This window comes from Coccinella septempunctata, chromosome 5 (genome assembly GCF_907165205.1).
Source record: "Coccinella septempunctata chromosome 5, icCocSept1.1, whole genome shotgun sequence".
Taxonomy (NCBI): Eukaryota; Metazoa; Arthropoda; class Insecta; order Coleoptera; family Coccinellidae; genus Coccinella; species Coccinella septempunctata.
This window is the reverse complement of record NC_058193.1, coordinates 2,341,095-2,358,734: the sequence shown is the minus strand read 5'-3', so window position 1 is coordinate 2,358,734 and position 17,640 is coordinate 2,341,095. Positions and strand designations below refer to the sequence as shown.

Sequence of the window (17,640 nt, the reverse complement as noted above, 5' to 3'; positions counted from 1 at the left end):
AAACTTCAATAATCGTAGGAAAATTTTTCCCTCAAATGAAAATTACGCTTTGAATTTCTTGAACGTGAAGGAGGCTAATTATTAACTGAACAAAAAAAACTGAATATTACACTACATACACACTTAATCCTTGATAATAATTTGAAATCTGCATTTCGTACATACTGAAGACATCTGTTGAGTCGTAGATTTTTCGAAAGTTGAAAATGCAGGTCTCTTCGCACTGTTTCAAATAAAATTACTTGGCGCGAACAGTAATTAGCCACTATTTTTTTTTAAATTCAATTAATGAATACAATAACAATAAAAATGATTTATTAATTTTTTTAGGCATTATATAAACATATAAGAATTGTCAGCTGAAAAAAAAAATTAAATAACAAAAATTCTATCGAATAATAGATAATATAACGAAAATATAATAAATGATGATAATATAAAACATGAATAAGCAATTAACGCTAAAAGCATTAGTCAATCAGCATTGATTTTTTTTCGTTCTTGAATTGTTTTCCATAGATTCTTCTTGTAATTCTTGGATAGGTAATTATATAATTCATTCCTGTTAAAATAGATGACGATCAAGGACACAACCCCAGAGTGTTAACTTAATGATACATTGGCTTTTACAGTCTCCACTAATGAAATTTCAACAATTATATAAAAAAAAACACCCATGTTTTGAAACAAAAATTCCTCAATGAAAAAAATTGTGATTGGAAAATTTTTGACAGAATCTTTAAGCTGCAGGCACATTATGCTGCTGAGTGCTGTGGGTATGCACCGTCGGTCGGCTCGTGCCGATATGCCGCCGTGTGCCGATGAAAATCGCTCAATTGTCGGTCTCTATTAAAGGAAGCCGATGGAAATGTAGTGAGGATGTGCCAACCGCTGGATTCGACCGGCTTCAGTTGCAATTCGACGGAGAAGCCGATACATATGTGGATGCGTCTTGTCTAGTTGGCTTTGCCGATCGGCAAGGCGCTTCGCACACAGCATAATGTGGATGCAGCTTAAGACGTCTAGTGTAAAAAACTGAGACTGCGTATGTATTTTATGTAACTATTTGTTATCATGATTCTCGTAAGTACCAAGCTGGTACCTAACTCGCAGGTGCCCTAGAAAGAGCTTGAGCGAGTAGGAGGACCAGCTGTGTAGTCTTACTACGCACAGCACTATTAATTTTCACCCAATAGCGAATGGTTTTTACGTATTCAGCCATGGTAAAAAATTCTCCATGAAAAATTTTCGACATTTCCGCCTATTTACTTCAAAAGAAGTAAGACTATGAAGGTATTCATTCGTTCATGCAAGTTCCAAATCAATTTTTATAAATAAGTATGAAACTAGCTAGACGGTAATCTCCTTCACATTGTTCTTGAAACAAAGGAGAACAGGAACAAAGTGGTTTTGAATTTTCTAGTATTGATCTCCATTGATTGAGCACCAGTTTCCATTGTGGATTTCTGTAATGAATCATTCTATATACAAGTAAACATTGGTTCCAATAGTAGTAGACATTTATTTTATGAACGATTGTATTAATTAACATGCTCTCATTTAAAAATTACAACAGGATTAAAAATAATATTCAGGATAAACTTCACACCAACATATATATGATGAAAATTATCATAAACATTTGAAGTATCTTTGGCTTTAGTAACTGTTCTTATATCAATATTAAAACAACTATGACAACCGAGAGCTTCTATCGAAATATGAGGTTTGTATCCTCCCAAAATACCGTCCGCGCCTATATTCTGATTATTGAATAATTTTCCTTTGAACCAAATGTGATCCCCCGATTTCAATCTCGTTGTGATATTCTTGAAGGAGTTATCTAGTACCAAAATCAGCATTTCTGACCTTTTTCCCCAAATTCCTGCACTCATTCTCATAGTAATTTCGAATTCATATTCGTTATATTTTTCTAAGGTACATTTATTTGCATTTTCTTTCATACTGTGAAGGACCAGACATTCATCTGAATTTTTGTGCATTGTATGACAAATTGAATTAGATATTTTCTCTCCAAAATAGCAGAGAAGAGTGTCGTAAATTTTTTCCGGTAATTTTTCGAGTATTTTAATGTAAATATTCGAAACGGATCTTATTTTAATGGTATGTATGTAACCATCCCAAGATACCAATGCATTTTCTAGTCCAGCACAATTGAGTTGGGATAATGCAATATTTTCGTCTTCCCAAAATGGCTCATAACAAAACTTTCGAAATATATCCCAAGGTAAATATTCCGGTTCTTCGTCCTCAGATAATTCTTCGAATTTTTTATTCTCATTCATCATGTTGATGATCGTTATCAGTGCTATTATCATAATAATAATTTGTATGACAGCAGTATATTTTTTGACATGGCTCTGTGCTAGATGCCAGGAAATGAAAATAGCAACACAACTTATTAAAAAGAAGATACTAAGTGTGAATAACATGCTAGACGAAATTAGCCATTTGGTCAAAACTGCCGCTGGCAACAGCGCACTGGTTAAACCAACTAATGGTAAAAACATTACAACGCCAACTAAAGCTAAAACTCCTCTTAAAAGCCCATAAACGGTTGCCCCTTGCGAGCCTATAATACACATCTGGAGCCAACTCAAGGTAACACAATGAGGTATCAGAATTTTGTATGTCCCTCTCCAATTCTGTTTCGATGCTAACTGAATCAACAGAATTGGAATGGCCAAAAACAACACCAATCTGAAATTGAAACAAAATTGAATACTATTACCCATAACATAACTTGTAAACGTTTGTATTTTCAGATCAAGAAATCTCCAACCCTTGGTCACTATTGGATCTGTATCATAAGGGTATTTTGCTAGTACATTGATAGCGAAACTCAAAAGAATTGTTGCACCACAAGACATTTCAGAGTTCCTCTTTGGCATGAAACCGAACAATGTTAAAAACGTGAAAAGGAAAGAAAAGACTGTTAGTTCAGAATCGGGAGTCCAGTGTTCAGAAATAAAAGAGTAAATAAAGAGATTCACTAATAACGCAACGAAAAATTGACCATATGGTTTCAAGTTCTTTTTAACATATTGATATTCTACTTGCTCTGCATTCAAATTGCCGCCTGAATAGCAAAGGAATAGACCCGACCATAATCTAAATTCTTGGAATTCTCTCTGGTTCTGTAACATTTGGCAAGTTGTCACTACCATGAATATATAACTTAGATAGTATAGCAGTATGGGTAATATATAAGCATAACTATGCACATTGAGAAGTGAATAAACTATCAGTAGAATAAATAAACGAAACTCATAATTTAAATTTAAGACTTCCAATTTCTCACAAACCCACTGCAAAACTCTCCAATGGAATATTTTCAATGTTAGCCACGGATGTAAAATTGATCGGTAAAAATATGGAATATTATCCATAGCATGTAAATCCGGAGTTAAACTTAATGATTTATTCATCAATGGTAGACTTCCTTGAGAGTAATCTATAGCTGCTGATACAAGATTATCTTCTGTTAGTTTCTCACTAGAACTTTTGCATTCTAGTCTCAATGTCCAATCAGTGTCACAGTCTGAATCACTTGCTTCTTCCTTGTTCTTCATGAGTTCTCCATTTTGAATATCCATATTTTCAATTTCAGACGGTAGATTCGTTTTCTGTCCATTATTTCTTTCAATCGAGAATATTTCTTTCTGAAGTTGATCTGTTGTTATGTAATCACTACCATTAGATAAGCTGAAATAAAAATAATAACTATATGTTGAATTTGAGTCAATCTATAGTGACGAATAACGGAATAAATATACTGTTTGTTTTTTATTTTTATATTTATTTCTATGCTAAGACCCAAACATTAAGAATTTGTTTAATTTGATAAAAGATTCAAGAGATGCCGCCAGTGTCAAGGTAGCCCTCTTTTTAGAGGGGGGGGGGCATAAGCGACCGCCCAAGGCATAAAAGAATGGGGCTCCATAGGTCGCCTCCTATACTCTCCCAATGCAATGAGTCGGGGGCGTCCTAGGCGATTAAAATTTTGTGACTAAATTTTCAAACCGCAGTACACACGAGTTAGCATTTTTTCAGAGATGATGAAATATTTCCATACCAGTATGAATTGTTTTCTATTTCAAACGTCGATACAAAATTAAAATCTCTCATCCTCTCAGCAAAGGAACAAATAAATACCCAAATATTTAACCGAACACTACAAACACTTCAAAAACATGGTATAGCCTGCAAAATAATATTCCCATATAAAATCTTCAACCATGGTTCGGAGTTCTAATAGGGATATTAAATTTCTCTGCAAGAAGATTCTAACGATTTCTTCTTGTAAACTCTGTTTCTGCATCAATAAAGATATGTAGTATAATTTTCATAATAATTATTAATGATGTTTGGGATTATGTACATGTAGTAGGCAGAGGTTTGGTGTGCATCGAATGGGTTCCTGTAAAAGGAATTTTTTGGGACAACTATAAGTGATAACTTGACAAACTAAATTAAAATGTTACATTGCGTAAAAAAATCAGCAACCAGCCTTGGTGAAAATATAACATCATAAATATTAAAAGGGAGAGGAGACTTTTTTTGGAGAAATATCTGAGTAGAAGGTCGTTATCTAGTCCTGCTGTTTGGTGCAGCAAAGAAAGATATGAGGAATGTCTCCTATCTCTTCACATTCGCAAATGGGATTGTCCTTGAGACCAATACTATATAAATAAGCTGGAGAAAGGTAGTGGACTGATTTGAGATGGGTCTGGGTCGATGTATTTTCGAAAACCAAGTTTCATTAGGGAATGAGAATTCATCATAAAACAATACGTTGATTCTCTCCTTGTACAAGTGAATGCTAAAAAAGGTGTTTGCAGAGAACGGCCACAGTTCTTGTGGAACAGTTAGGATTTGTTGGAGTTGTTCAGTCAGTTGTTCAGCCATGTCATGATAATTACATGATCATATGCACTTCGGATGTCCCATGCACCATATACAAATGAAGCTAAGTATACAAATCCACTGAACGGCTTCTGCGAAAACCAAATAGAGGTATCAGAGGACCAATTTTTTCCTCGATCTACTGTTCAATTCTATTTTTTTTAATGTTTTCAGAATCTTGGTCGCCCAGGGGGTGAAAGCGATTGGCCCTCGGATTGGCCTATAACTATAAGGCGACATAGGCGGCTTGCCTTTTTTTCAAAAATGGTATTATCAAGGATTACCCTACACCATTTCATGGTAAAAGGGAATCGATTATATATATATTATCAAGGTTTCTTTATAGTCTTCTGGCACCGTACCTTCAAGAAGACTTCTGTTGAAGATTTGAAGTAATATAAGCTTAGCTCTTCGAGAAAGGTTTGAAAATAGCGGGTAACCAAGACCATGCAGGCCTTTCGAGGTGTCTTTTTTCCGAAGTAGAGCATAGTCCAATTCTTCCAGTGTGAAAGATATCACAGTTCCAGAATTTGATACAGTAATGATGGGTTATATTTATATATTTCTGATCTGTGATTGAAACTACAGAAATTATTGTGACCAGATATTAAGCTACTCCTGGACTTTCAAGGACTACTGGGCTGTCGATCATTCTCGAATGGACTATATACAGGATGAGTCTTTCACTCGAACAAATATTTTAACGCAGATGCTTGAGAATGAAGGAAAAACTTTTTTCCTTTACCATGTCTTCCGAATCGGCTCGATTTAAACGATACAGCTGTGATGGGCTTTTTCTCTCACCCTGGACGCTCCTTACCTTCGCTAGGGCGCCAGTGGGGCAATCAGTGGAACCCCACGTCTCTCACAGAATCTCCAAAGAATTAGAGAGAATGATCAGTGGAGAAGGGTAGCAGTGAAAACTAGGGTGGTAGCGTCTTCTTGGTCTCTGCTTTCTGACGGTTTTTAATCGTCCAAAAAGAGAACCTACCTCTTCTGACGAAAATCTAGCTCTAACTGATTTAAGGAACTGTCTCTTTCCGGCAAATCATATATTCTGTTTCTATTGTATCATATTCGAATATTCAATTGATGTGGCCGATACTGTATCCACACCTATTCAATATTTTGATATGATTGACAAAGCAAATTCCCATTAGGCGATTTTTCGTGAAATCTGCTCTGATGATAGATAGATAATTTAATTAGAAAGCCTAATAATAATAAATACAATTTTCAAAACTGCTAACACGCTACAACAATAAATAAATAGCGTTGGACAGGTCACAGTGGAGGTCTTTGGTACACAGTTATAATGGAGACTCGAGAAGGATACAGCGGCGGCCAGAAATGGTTGCTGACTATCCATACCCGGATTGTGGATGGATCTGTAGGTCACGGTTGGGTCTCTTCAGTCACAGGAGGGCACCAAGTAGCAGTCTTTTTGAAGATGTATTCCCGGTATCGGGATATAGCAATGAATGAATGAACGACTGGTTCAAGCGGAAACAAAAAGAGGGTGCATGAAAGAGACACAGTGAGGGACGTAGCTGTCTTAGGTCATTTAGCAATGGAACCGCCTTTAGTACTAGGGAAATTGCCCGATGTATCTGGTGTTTCACGCACAATCATGAGAATCCTTAAACAACATAAATTCCATCCTTATAAGATACGATTGGTTCAGGAACTGAATGAAGATGATCCCATCGAGATAGAATAATAGAGAGAAGTCATCATTCGACTAAAATGGTATCAGCCATATTGGTACGAGACTCTGACATTCATGAATTTTCTGTCAGTTTTGCGTTTTTTAGAGTTCAATTCTGGTCACATTTACACAATTGCGTTCATGTTTCCTATTCATATTGGACAATAAAATGGTGTCATGTGCTCTACGCAGTTTTTCCGGCAGAGACGAGGTAAATAAAAAGAAAATCACAGGAATAACATTTCATAGGTGAGAATGAGTAATAAACAGATCCGTATTCGTAATTCTTTCATTTCTTTCTTGATAATCTGATAGTAATGTATATTATTATCGTCTGAAAAAAAATTCTTTATTTGATATTCGATTAACTTTATTTTAACAGATTTCCTCTTGGGTGAAATTTGTTAACCGAGGAATCTGGCAACCTTCGAATTATGAGGGGTTTTGTTCCAAATATTTTACAGCAGAATGTTTTGATCGGACATCACAAAGCTTAGTTCGTTTGCAACGAAATGCGGTTCCCACAATATATGAAGTAGGTATGAAAAATACCTACACGTTTATTATATGATGATTGATTTTGAGGAAGTAATTTGTTGTTGTGAAATTTCAATTTTCCCTGAAGCCTGAAAGCAAGGAAAATGAGGAATTTAACCTTTTTTTGTAAAGGCTATTACTACTATTTCACTTAGATATAGTAGCTTTTGTATAGGAATATACTTAAAACTCTTTGCATTATAGGAGGAAGCAGTTCTACCACCATAAATAAGAATTCTTTCTGATATTGTGATTTCACCGCAAACGGAGATTATTGACGCAGTAGTAAATAGATCTGCTCTACCAACTTCTGAAACTAGTCCACAAAAAACTGACGATTTACCAAGAATTTCAAATCAAGTGAGCTCGCTTATAGAGAATTCTCCCAGGAAAAGAAAATTACTCACAATATCCATCTAAAGATGTTATTTGGATTTGCACGCAGACGGAGAAGGAATTGAAAAATTATTTTTCCTCTGCTGGTTCGAACATCTTACTTGATGTATTGACCAATAGAATACTCAGAGAATTCACCAATACAAATGTATTCTTAGATTTAGTTGTACATAGTTTAAACTAATCTGTATTTGATAGTCACAGATATTTATTAATAAAAAGCGTTATTTATAAATAAATTTATGTAAGAATGACATATTTAATGAAAAGAAAGCGAAATGAAAAACTTAATATGAGGCACTATAATAATAAAATTATTTTGTTTAAAGGCCAATAAATCATTTACTTTCACAAATCTATATTGTTTCCCTCTTGTTCATCTGGGTATAATACTAGTAAATATTGTCAAATTTTATTCAGATTTCTCAAAAACCGAGTCAAAAACTTTGTTTGGGTGCTCACTTTCAAGAATATACCTATACATCTCATTGAAAGTTTACTTAATCCGACTCTGTTCTATCCGCCATATTGGTCCCAGACTTAGCCACGCCTAGTGGTACCGTTTTTTTCTAGCACTATTGAATCTCATAGCGTCTCCTCTCTATTCTATCTCGATGGGATGATCCCGATCGCCAACTCCAGTTCTGTGAAGTCGTCAGTGAAATGATTAACGGTAATCAAAACTTCATGTTCGATATCTATATTTCGGACGAGTATTCATTTTACCTTAACGGCATTGTAAACGGGCATAACTGTAGGTATTGGTCAGATGAAAATCCAAGATTATTTTTATTTATTTATTATTCATTTATTAACGGTACATGACCTTTTAGTTAAGAAAAAAAATACAAATCAATCCATCAAAACACAAAAGAGAGTAGACGTAGAGTAAATTCAAGTATACATACATATAAATATTTACATCAAAACAGAAAGAAGACAATAGAGCAACAACTCAAATGTATCCAAAATATCACAGTCTTATCGGGTACTTCAAATCCCTTCTCAACCTCGAAATGGAATCATGAAATATATCAACTCCTAAGGAGTCCACGACATTAGCGTTTCTCATCATCCTCGAAACCGGAGAATTTAAACAATAATTAGTCCTCGACTGTGCGAGTCGAAACAAATCAAACCTTCGGATGGGTCTAGGAGGAACATACAGACTGAATTGCGATAACAAGTCAGGGGAGTACAAAAGACCTTGAAAGAGCTTAGCAATTAATATCACATCCGCATGAAACCTCCTCGTTCTCAAAGAGGACAATCCAGGACGGTCGTGCATTCGACTAGCTGAGAAAGTATAGATCGAGAAAGTACCCATTCTAACAGCAGCACACCTGAGAAACCTGTTCTGAACCCTCTCCAGCAAAGAAACATCGATCGATAAGTATGGAGACCACACGACAGATGAGAACTCCAACATAGGTCTAACAGCTAACTAAAGATATATAAAGATGTTGCAGAGTCTCGACGTTGAAGTCCCTAGCATTTCTAATAACGAATCCCAAAGTCCTGAGAGTTGACGCAGAAATGGCCTGAATATGTGCCCTAAAAGACAATGTGCTATCATATGAAACACCCAGATCCTTGAAAACAAACACTCTATCTATATTCTTACCACCTATACAATAATCGACCATGATGGGGCGCTCCAGACGGGATATTGTCATGAACTTACATTTATCGACGTTGATGGCCAGACAATTGGCAGCACACCAATCCTCAACTGCCTTTAAGTCCGATCTCAATCTCTCAACGTCGGATAACGATTTTACTGAAAAGAAAAGCTTCAAATCATCCGCAAAGAGCAAGAACTTAACAAATCGGATGACAAGACTTAGGTCATTGATAAAAATCAAAAATAACAATGGGCCTAGGTGACTACCCTTGGGGACTCTCGAAGTTACCGGTATCGAAAATGATAACGTACCGCCTACTTTAACGGTTTGGTATCTGCCTCAGATATAAGACATCAACCACCGACATAAGTTATCATGGAGACCAAACATCCTAAGCTTTCTACCAAGAATTTTATGGGACACACTATCCAACGCCTTCGCTAGATCAGTGTAAACAACTTCGACCTGTCTGTGATCCTCCAAAGCCTCAAGAACAAACTGAGTGAAAACCAGAAGATTTGTCTCAACGTTTCTACCCCGGAAAAAACCATGCTGTTCAGGAATAATTCTATCATATATTCTCGATTTTATTTGCTCATGAATTATTGATTCAAATAACTTAGGGATCACGCTGAGTATCGTTATTGGTATATAATTGGAAACATCCTCCTTGGATCCCGATTTAAAAATAGGCTTGATGAATCCAGTCTTCCAAATATCCGGAAAAACGCCATCATTTAAGGACTTATTGAACAATATTTGAAGTGGGAGAGCAATGAATTCCTTGCACTTCTTTGAAAGGTGCATTTACACCAAACGAGCATTGTTTTCGAACGTTTCAAAACGTTTTGAAACGTTTTGAAATGTTTTCAAACGTTCGAAAACTCAGTATGGGAGGTGTTCCCACAGCCCGCGCCTGTCCGAACGAGCAGTTGTTCTTGATAATTCAACGAGGTCTCTCTAAAGTGCACCGACATGGAGCCCTCATTATCTAAAATTGCAATTTCTACTGAATCTATAGTACTCAGAGTCTCTGATAGTAATAATCTCTCAAATGAAAGAACTATGCCAAAGGAGGAGACGAACAACCTGGGTGAATTCTTTTCTAAAAGGAAGAAATTTTACCCAGCTGCTAGATGACTTGAGAGCGGACGAAACTGAACTTTTTAGAAATTTCAGCCGCATGTCATTATCGGACAAAATTGAGGAAAAAGTGTCAAGAAAGACACCAATCATCGAGAGAGCATTCCAGCGTCGGTTAGACTGGCACTAACGATTTTTGGCTACGGTAGGGTGACCAGACGTCCGTCATTGTGACGGACAGTCCATCAATCGTCCAAGAAGTCCGTCACTGGAAAACGTCTGTCAAAATCTTAAATTTAATTCAGTATTTTTCCCAAGATTATTTGAGATGGATATTAAAAAAAGAAAGTGCAAATTTATGGAAGATCTTTCGAAAGAATTTCCATTTTTTAAAACACAAAACTTGATTCTGAAGTCCAATGTACGAAGTGTTTGGGCCAATTCAGATTGCATTTGGAGGAAGAAGAGATAATGTACGGCATGTTTCAAGTTACGAACATAAAAAAAAATTTAATGCAGCAGCGTCTTCCTCCCTCACCAAATATTTGAGACATTCAAATTTTGGGGATGAAGAAGCTTCTCTAGAAACGCCTGAAGCCCTCTTCTCATTCCACAGTGTAATGCACACTGTGTTGTAATAGAGACTTTTATTATTTCTCTATTTTCAATAAATAGATTTTTTTTTATCGCCATACGTTGTAGGAAACTGAGTAGCTGGAATCATATAGAGGGGGAGTCTTATAGACTCGTACAAATATTTCACAGTAGAATCTTGAGGTCAAAAGAAACACTTTTTTCCTATACCGTTTTTTCCGAATCGGCTCGGTTTAAAAGATACAGGTTGTTGAAAAATATAAAAAAAATGTTATTTCTAGTTCTCACTAACGGCTTTATCGAATGAAATGAATTCGGGAATATAGTTTTCGAGTAATTTGAAGTTCAAAAATGAAAGATATCTGTGAAATTCGAAAAATTGGGTAATTTTGACCGAATGCAACTCTTTTTGAAAGATCCACAGACGTCACAGATTCATTTAGTTATTTTGATGGTAATTTGTTTTTCCAGGGGTGACAGCTCATTATGAAAACCTAAAATGGCTATATCTTATCAGGGCTGAATCGGAAAAAATGGTACAAGAAAAAAATTTTTCTTTTGATCTCAAGAATCTATATTGTTGAAATATTTTTACGATTCAAAGACTCGCCCTGTATATATAAATCAGGTCCGTCCGTCATTGAACATTGGATAATCTGGTCAGCCTAGGCTACGGGAGATTCTTATGGAAGTGTCATGTACCTTTACCGAATCTCAATATCATCAATATCGAAAATTATTACCGTCTGTCTGTGAAGCCATCGATTTCGATGATATGACGCCAGATGTGCAAGGAAATCCGAATCCCTTGGATGATTCGTCGGTTTACCGACATGAGACGGAACGGGATCGAGCATTTTAAAACGTTTTGAAACAGGCTTCGTAAACTTTATTCGGCGTCGATGAGTGTTTACACCGCCTGTGCATATTGAGTGCATTGTTCGCAAACAGTGCTTTATAATGAAACGTTACTTTACCGGCATGTGGCGAAATGAGCTCGAGCTCTCTGAAACGTTCGAAAACAGGGTTTGCGAACTCTGTTCGGCGCCGATGACTGTTCACACCGCCCGTACTACTGTTTGCAAACAGTGTTCGCGAATAATGCTCGTTTGGTATAAATGCGCCTAAAAACAAAACCGGAATGTTATCAGGTCCGGGACCCTTGTTTACGTCAAGAGATTCGATACCGCGCAACACCTGTTCAACATGAATCATCGTGAAAGAAATGGTGTTATCGTTATCAAGAAATGCATCAGTGGCGTCGCAGGAGATGATGTCGTTATGCTGTTTATAAGTAGATTGGAAAAATTTTGCGAAAGCATCAACTATCTCGCTCTCGTTACGACATTCGTCGCCCTCGTACAACATAACATTGGGTAAACAATTATCCCTTTTTCTGGCATTCACAAAATTCCAGAATTTTTTAGGATCTTTTTTAATAGATATTTCGGTTTCCCTGATAAAACTGCTATAACATTCATTAGTCATCTCTGCACACTGTGACCTGAGGCTACTAAATTGAAGATAATCATCCCAGGCATTAGATATTTTATAAATTTTGTGAGCAATTTTTTTTCTGAAAACAAGATCTTTCAGTTCCCTCGAAAACCATCTGGGAAAATCTGAGTGTCTGATTACAATCTTTTGAACAAATTTTTCAATGGCATCATATAACATACTGTAAAAAACATCAACCTGAGAGTCGACGCAATCGTTCGATGCCTCGAGCTCCGCTGACCAATCTATGCTTGACAAGCGCTCATTCAGACCCTCATAATCTGCAGCCTTGAAATTGAAAGCAATAATTTCTTGTATTATATTTTCCTAAAGTTTTGACCAGTAGGAATTTCAAAGGCTAGCGCTGGATGGTGAATGTCCAACTTCGAAAGGACATCAATTGCCGCATCGACCCTCAGTGATTCACAACTAGATAATACTAAATCCAACATTCTACCCCCGACATTTAATACAGAATTGTTCTGGTGAAGATTGAGAAAACTAAAGGACTCAAGTAGAACCTGAGAGCGCTGACACAAACCTGACTCAACAGACAAACCCGACTGGCCGCTAGACCACACACTATATGGTAGATTGTAGTCACCAACAATGAATACTCCGTCCGGTTCAAACTCCTCCTCTGCAGCCTCGATGTTCGCACAGTGATTCTCATAGTAAGACACATGCATTCGAGGGGATATATAGGCCGTCACGAACAAGAACCTCTGGCAACCGATCGTCACAACCACCAATAAATCTTCCACGGACACTTGCATCCGCGTCACGTACTGGACAGATAAACTTTTCCGAACAGCAACCAGACAGCCACCACCCCTTTCCCTATCGCTGGTTAAAGAAGAGCGATCATTCCTGTAGATATTATAGTCCCTCAACTGCAGCTCCAGGTCACCAATTGAGCCATCCAACCAAGTTTCAGTCATCAGTATGAGGAGACATATACATTTTGCATAAAACTGGAGAACTTGGTGCGCAAACCTCTCACATTCTGATAGTAAATACTTAAGTGATCGGACGCTACTGCTCCAGTCGCTCGTTTGTAGGTGGTCGACGATTTTTTGAGAGGGAAACAATTTTTGGTATACCTCGAATATAACGGATTGTAATGTCCTTTTCACCATTGGATTTCCTTTCCTCCAACTCCCGATGTAACTTTGACATATAATTCCGCTGCTTCACTGTGAGATCAGCTTTCACCCTGATTTGCCCAAACTTATTCTTATTCCGCAAAATCCTGAGTGCATCCTCAGAATCCCTTAAAACGACCTTCAGACATCTGGTCTTCATCCTTTTTACTGCCAACACGCATGGTTCTGATAACTTTAATTTCTGAGAACACTCTGGATACAATATCCTGAACCACTTTCTTCGAATCCTGTGTCGACTTTACCACAGGAACGCCGTGAAACATTACGTTTCTCGCACGAAGCTTGCGCTCATCAAGCTCAGTATAGAATTCTTCGGCAGAAAATGTATTTTCAGCACATTCTGACGGTCGAATATTAGATTCAAGAGCCGCAACAGTTTTCTGCAATGAGGAGATTTTTTCTTCCTGGGCAGCAAGGGTACCAGCCATTATATCAATTTCCTCCTTCAACTCAACCATCTTACCGAGATATTTCTCTTCAATATCCCTTTTGAATCCGTCGAATTTCTCTTGGAATAGCTGACTTAAAAGTCCAAACAGTTGATCAGTTTCAGATGTCAGCTGCGGCGGTTTACAACACATGATCACCCCATCGGGCCCAACGGCATTTGCCTTATACGAACAGCTAAAATGGAAATGGTTTCCGCACTCGACACAGCTTACAGGCTCCACAACCTTCCTTTTACATTGAACACACTTGTTCTCACTTTCGGAGGCAGACATGATGATTCAGATTCGACACGACGCCACTGGTAAGACAGCAGACAAGAAAAGACAACAACAATGTCCGATATTCGATTTATGTTTGCTCACAGAAAGTCGGAATATCCACATATTACACCCCGAAAACGAATCGGGCAGGCCGATAATGCTACGAATACACTTTGTTACTCAGATTAAACAAGATCCTTCCGGGAAAAAAAAGAAAACAATTCCGAAGAAATCAGACAGAAGAAAGCATACGTGCATATTCTCTCGCTAACGTGTTTCATCAGGTGCATTACTCAGCTTCCCCAAAAAACAAAAATTAAATGTTTGGGTGGGTATTTATGGCAATTACATAATTGGCTGTTTTTTGTACTGGGTAATTTCACTGGCCAAATTTATTTAGATCTATTGAAGAACGCTATTTATGCAGCCCTCGTGCAAGTGGATATTGGAGAATGCAGAAGACCGTCAGAGGATAATTTTCCAACAAGATGGCGCACCACCTCATTTTGTTCAACTGTTGCATCAATTCTTAGATGAAAATTTTCCTCACGCCTGGATGGGAATAAGGGGACATAATGAGTGGTCACCCCGATCACACCTGATCTGGCACCACTGGACTTTTTTCTATGAGGTCACCTGAACGATTTATGCTACCCAGCCTGAGGTACTGGATAATTTGCAAACTGAGATCATTAATGAATGCCGTCATATTACACCAGAAATCTTGTGTAATGTATGTGAACGTTTTCAGCAAAAATGTTATCACTGTATGGAAGTGAATGGTGCTCATTTCTAGCATTTAAAAAACTTATCACAAAAGTAAGTACTCAACCACTATTTTACTTGTCATTCCATTATCGATGGAAATTTTGGAGGGAAATTTCGGGATCAAATAGTACTCAATAAGATTTTCAACATGAGGTATTGCACCACCCCTCATCCATATTCAAAATCAAGGGGTTGTGCTAACCCCCGGTAGGGCCTCACTGAGTCTGGTCCTAATTTTTGTCGAATTTTAATGTTGTGTTTCATTGAAACTATCAACTATTAACCAAACTATTAAAAAAATTCAGTCAAATTGATTGATAATTTCAGGAGTTAGAGCCAAACAAAAATTTTAGAAATTTCAGAAAACCCCCTGTATAATGGAAACGGCAGTTCCTAAGGCACCCATAAGGGGTGTTTTTAAACTCATCTCAATGTCCTCTATTTACCGTTTTCATTTGTCCGTTCACTTGTGAAACACCCTGTATCAGTGGCGGCCCGTCAGGGACAACAGGGTCGGCGGTGCCGATCCAAAATTTCGCTAGCAGCAAAAATGTGAATTCTCACTTGTGTAAAAAAATAATGTATGTATTAAAAATTCCAAACATTACATAGCTCTCAATAAATTTCATAAAAATCGAAAAAAATTAGGTGTATGATATGTATGGAGTATGGAACTTCTTAGAAATATGCTGTTTCAATTTAAATCCCACATCTACTCGGTCCGTAGACAAAATACGCCCATCTCCAATCGAGCTACGAAGAAAGCGCCGCGCCGCAGATGCCATCGCTAGCGACCGAGTTACCGACCGTTCGTTCAGTTCAGTCAGGTACGGCATGCCGAACCTGCCTAGTAAACATATCGAACGAGCGCTAATATCAATGAGTCAAATTACTTCAAACTTGAATAATTTTTGTTCGAATTTCATTCGGATAACAATTATAATTAGATAAACCTCTTATTTAATGTTTTTTTCGCCAATATCCAATAGTTTCAGTTTCACGTAACAAATTACAAGACATCGATGTTACTCAAAACGAATTTTAATCGTATTTGATAATTTTTATAAACATGTGTGCTGAATATATAATACTAATGAAATTCCGACAATTTTTAAGAACTTTTCAGAGAATAAAGACCAAAACTGTGATGAAAGTTGATATTGCTGGCTCAATACTTCGCACGGTGTAGGACATATAGGTCCGGCAGGGAGCGACCCTGCCGCCCCTAGAATGCCTCTCTTCGGTAACTCGAAGAATGATCGTTCGGGATATCTTGATTCTATCGTTTGCGCTCGAAGTGATATTAATTTCTCGCAATTCTCAATTTCGTATGGATGCACTGTTGTTTGTTTTTCAAATTTCATTTTATGGATAAGCTATATTTAGAGTATTTTTATTTGTTATATATATTTTCTTTTCTTATTTTCATATTTGTTTCGAAATTATGTTTACTTTTCAAGTGGTATGCAGGGCTAAAATAGTCATTTCTCAATCATTTTTTATTTTCCTGTAATCTTCAGAGATGATTCAAACAGAAACAAAAATTTTGGCGAAACTCCACTATGAAAAACTAACACACCGAGTGCAGTACCCCATGGTGGTGTGAAAACCTGCATTATACATAAAGAAAATATTTAGGAAAAAAAAAATATAAATATATCTGCCGACCCACGATAAATATGCTCGAGCTGCCACTGCCCTGTATACATTTATTATTACCTTGCAAAGATCTCCCTAGCAGCTTTTCTTGACCATTTCTCATTTTGTGTCATACTAATGCAGGATTTAACATCCAAAAAGTTATGCTCAGAAATGCCTTTCCCTGATTTCAAGCATGTTTTCAGCAACCCTGTTGCCTCTTCATTACCCTGCTGGGAAGCTCTGATGAGCCAGTAGACTCCTAGACGTTCATTTTCCTTTTTTTCAGTGTGTGAATGATACTGTTGGGATCCATCCAATAATTGTTTGGCTAGAACAACCTGAGATTCTGAACAACCATCACTTGCTAGTTGATTTCTTAATACATTTAATGGATTTCTTGAACCATCTGTAAAGTAAAAGACTAATACTTTTAAATTCGGTTCTAATCTCTGCATTTGTTTTTTAAATTGAAATAATACTTTCCTTGCAAACTCCACTGTTTTCGTCCAGATGCTGATCTTTTAGGGACAACACCAGCCATTTCAAGCAAAAATAACTCCTTTCAAAACGATCAATCGCTAACCCTTGAGCACAGCATCTTCAAGTGAAAGGATAACATATGTTCATATTATTCTAGACGAATAAAAATGGTTCTTGCTTTTATGATAGTTTCAATTAAATCGTTTTCAAATGAGAGAAATGTTTCTTTTCCTTTAAGTTACTGTTTACTGTCCGTCATTGTCAAAAAATTAGGTTAATTCTTGTTTACTAAACATCAAATGACAGTTACTATCACAGAAAAACAAAGTTACAATAAAATTTTCAAGAGGTTGCACGTTCAACCACCATACAGTTCTTGGCTAAGAATAATGATTTCCTTATCTATAAAAAAATGTAATGAACATTTCGAACATTACGTAATACACAAGAAGATATATCTTCTTGATTTATTCGATGTGCCTCAACACATGCTTCCTGTCTGTGGTTAA

The 17,640-nt window shown here is 36.9% G+C and overlaps 1 protein-coding gene across 1 annotated transcript; it reads right to left on the bottom strand.

The window, feature by feature from the left end:
* Positions 1-1,191: 1,191 nt before the first annotated feature.
* On the bottom strand, positions 1,192-17,370 carry LOC123313521 (wolframin). The gene is made up of 3 exons (XM_044898440.1): positions 17,135-17,370; positions 16,730-17,057; positions 1,192-3,726 (listed from the first exon to the last, which is right to left on the bottom strand). Exons 1-3 carry the CDS (start codon positions 17,190-17,192, stop codon positions 1,557-1,559), a joined length of 2,556 nt encoding a protein of 851 aa, XP_044754375.1. The 5' UTR covers positions 17,193-17,370; the 3' UTR covers positions 1,192-1,556.
* Positions 17,371-17,640: the final 270 nt, after the last annotated feature.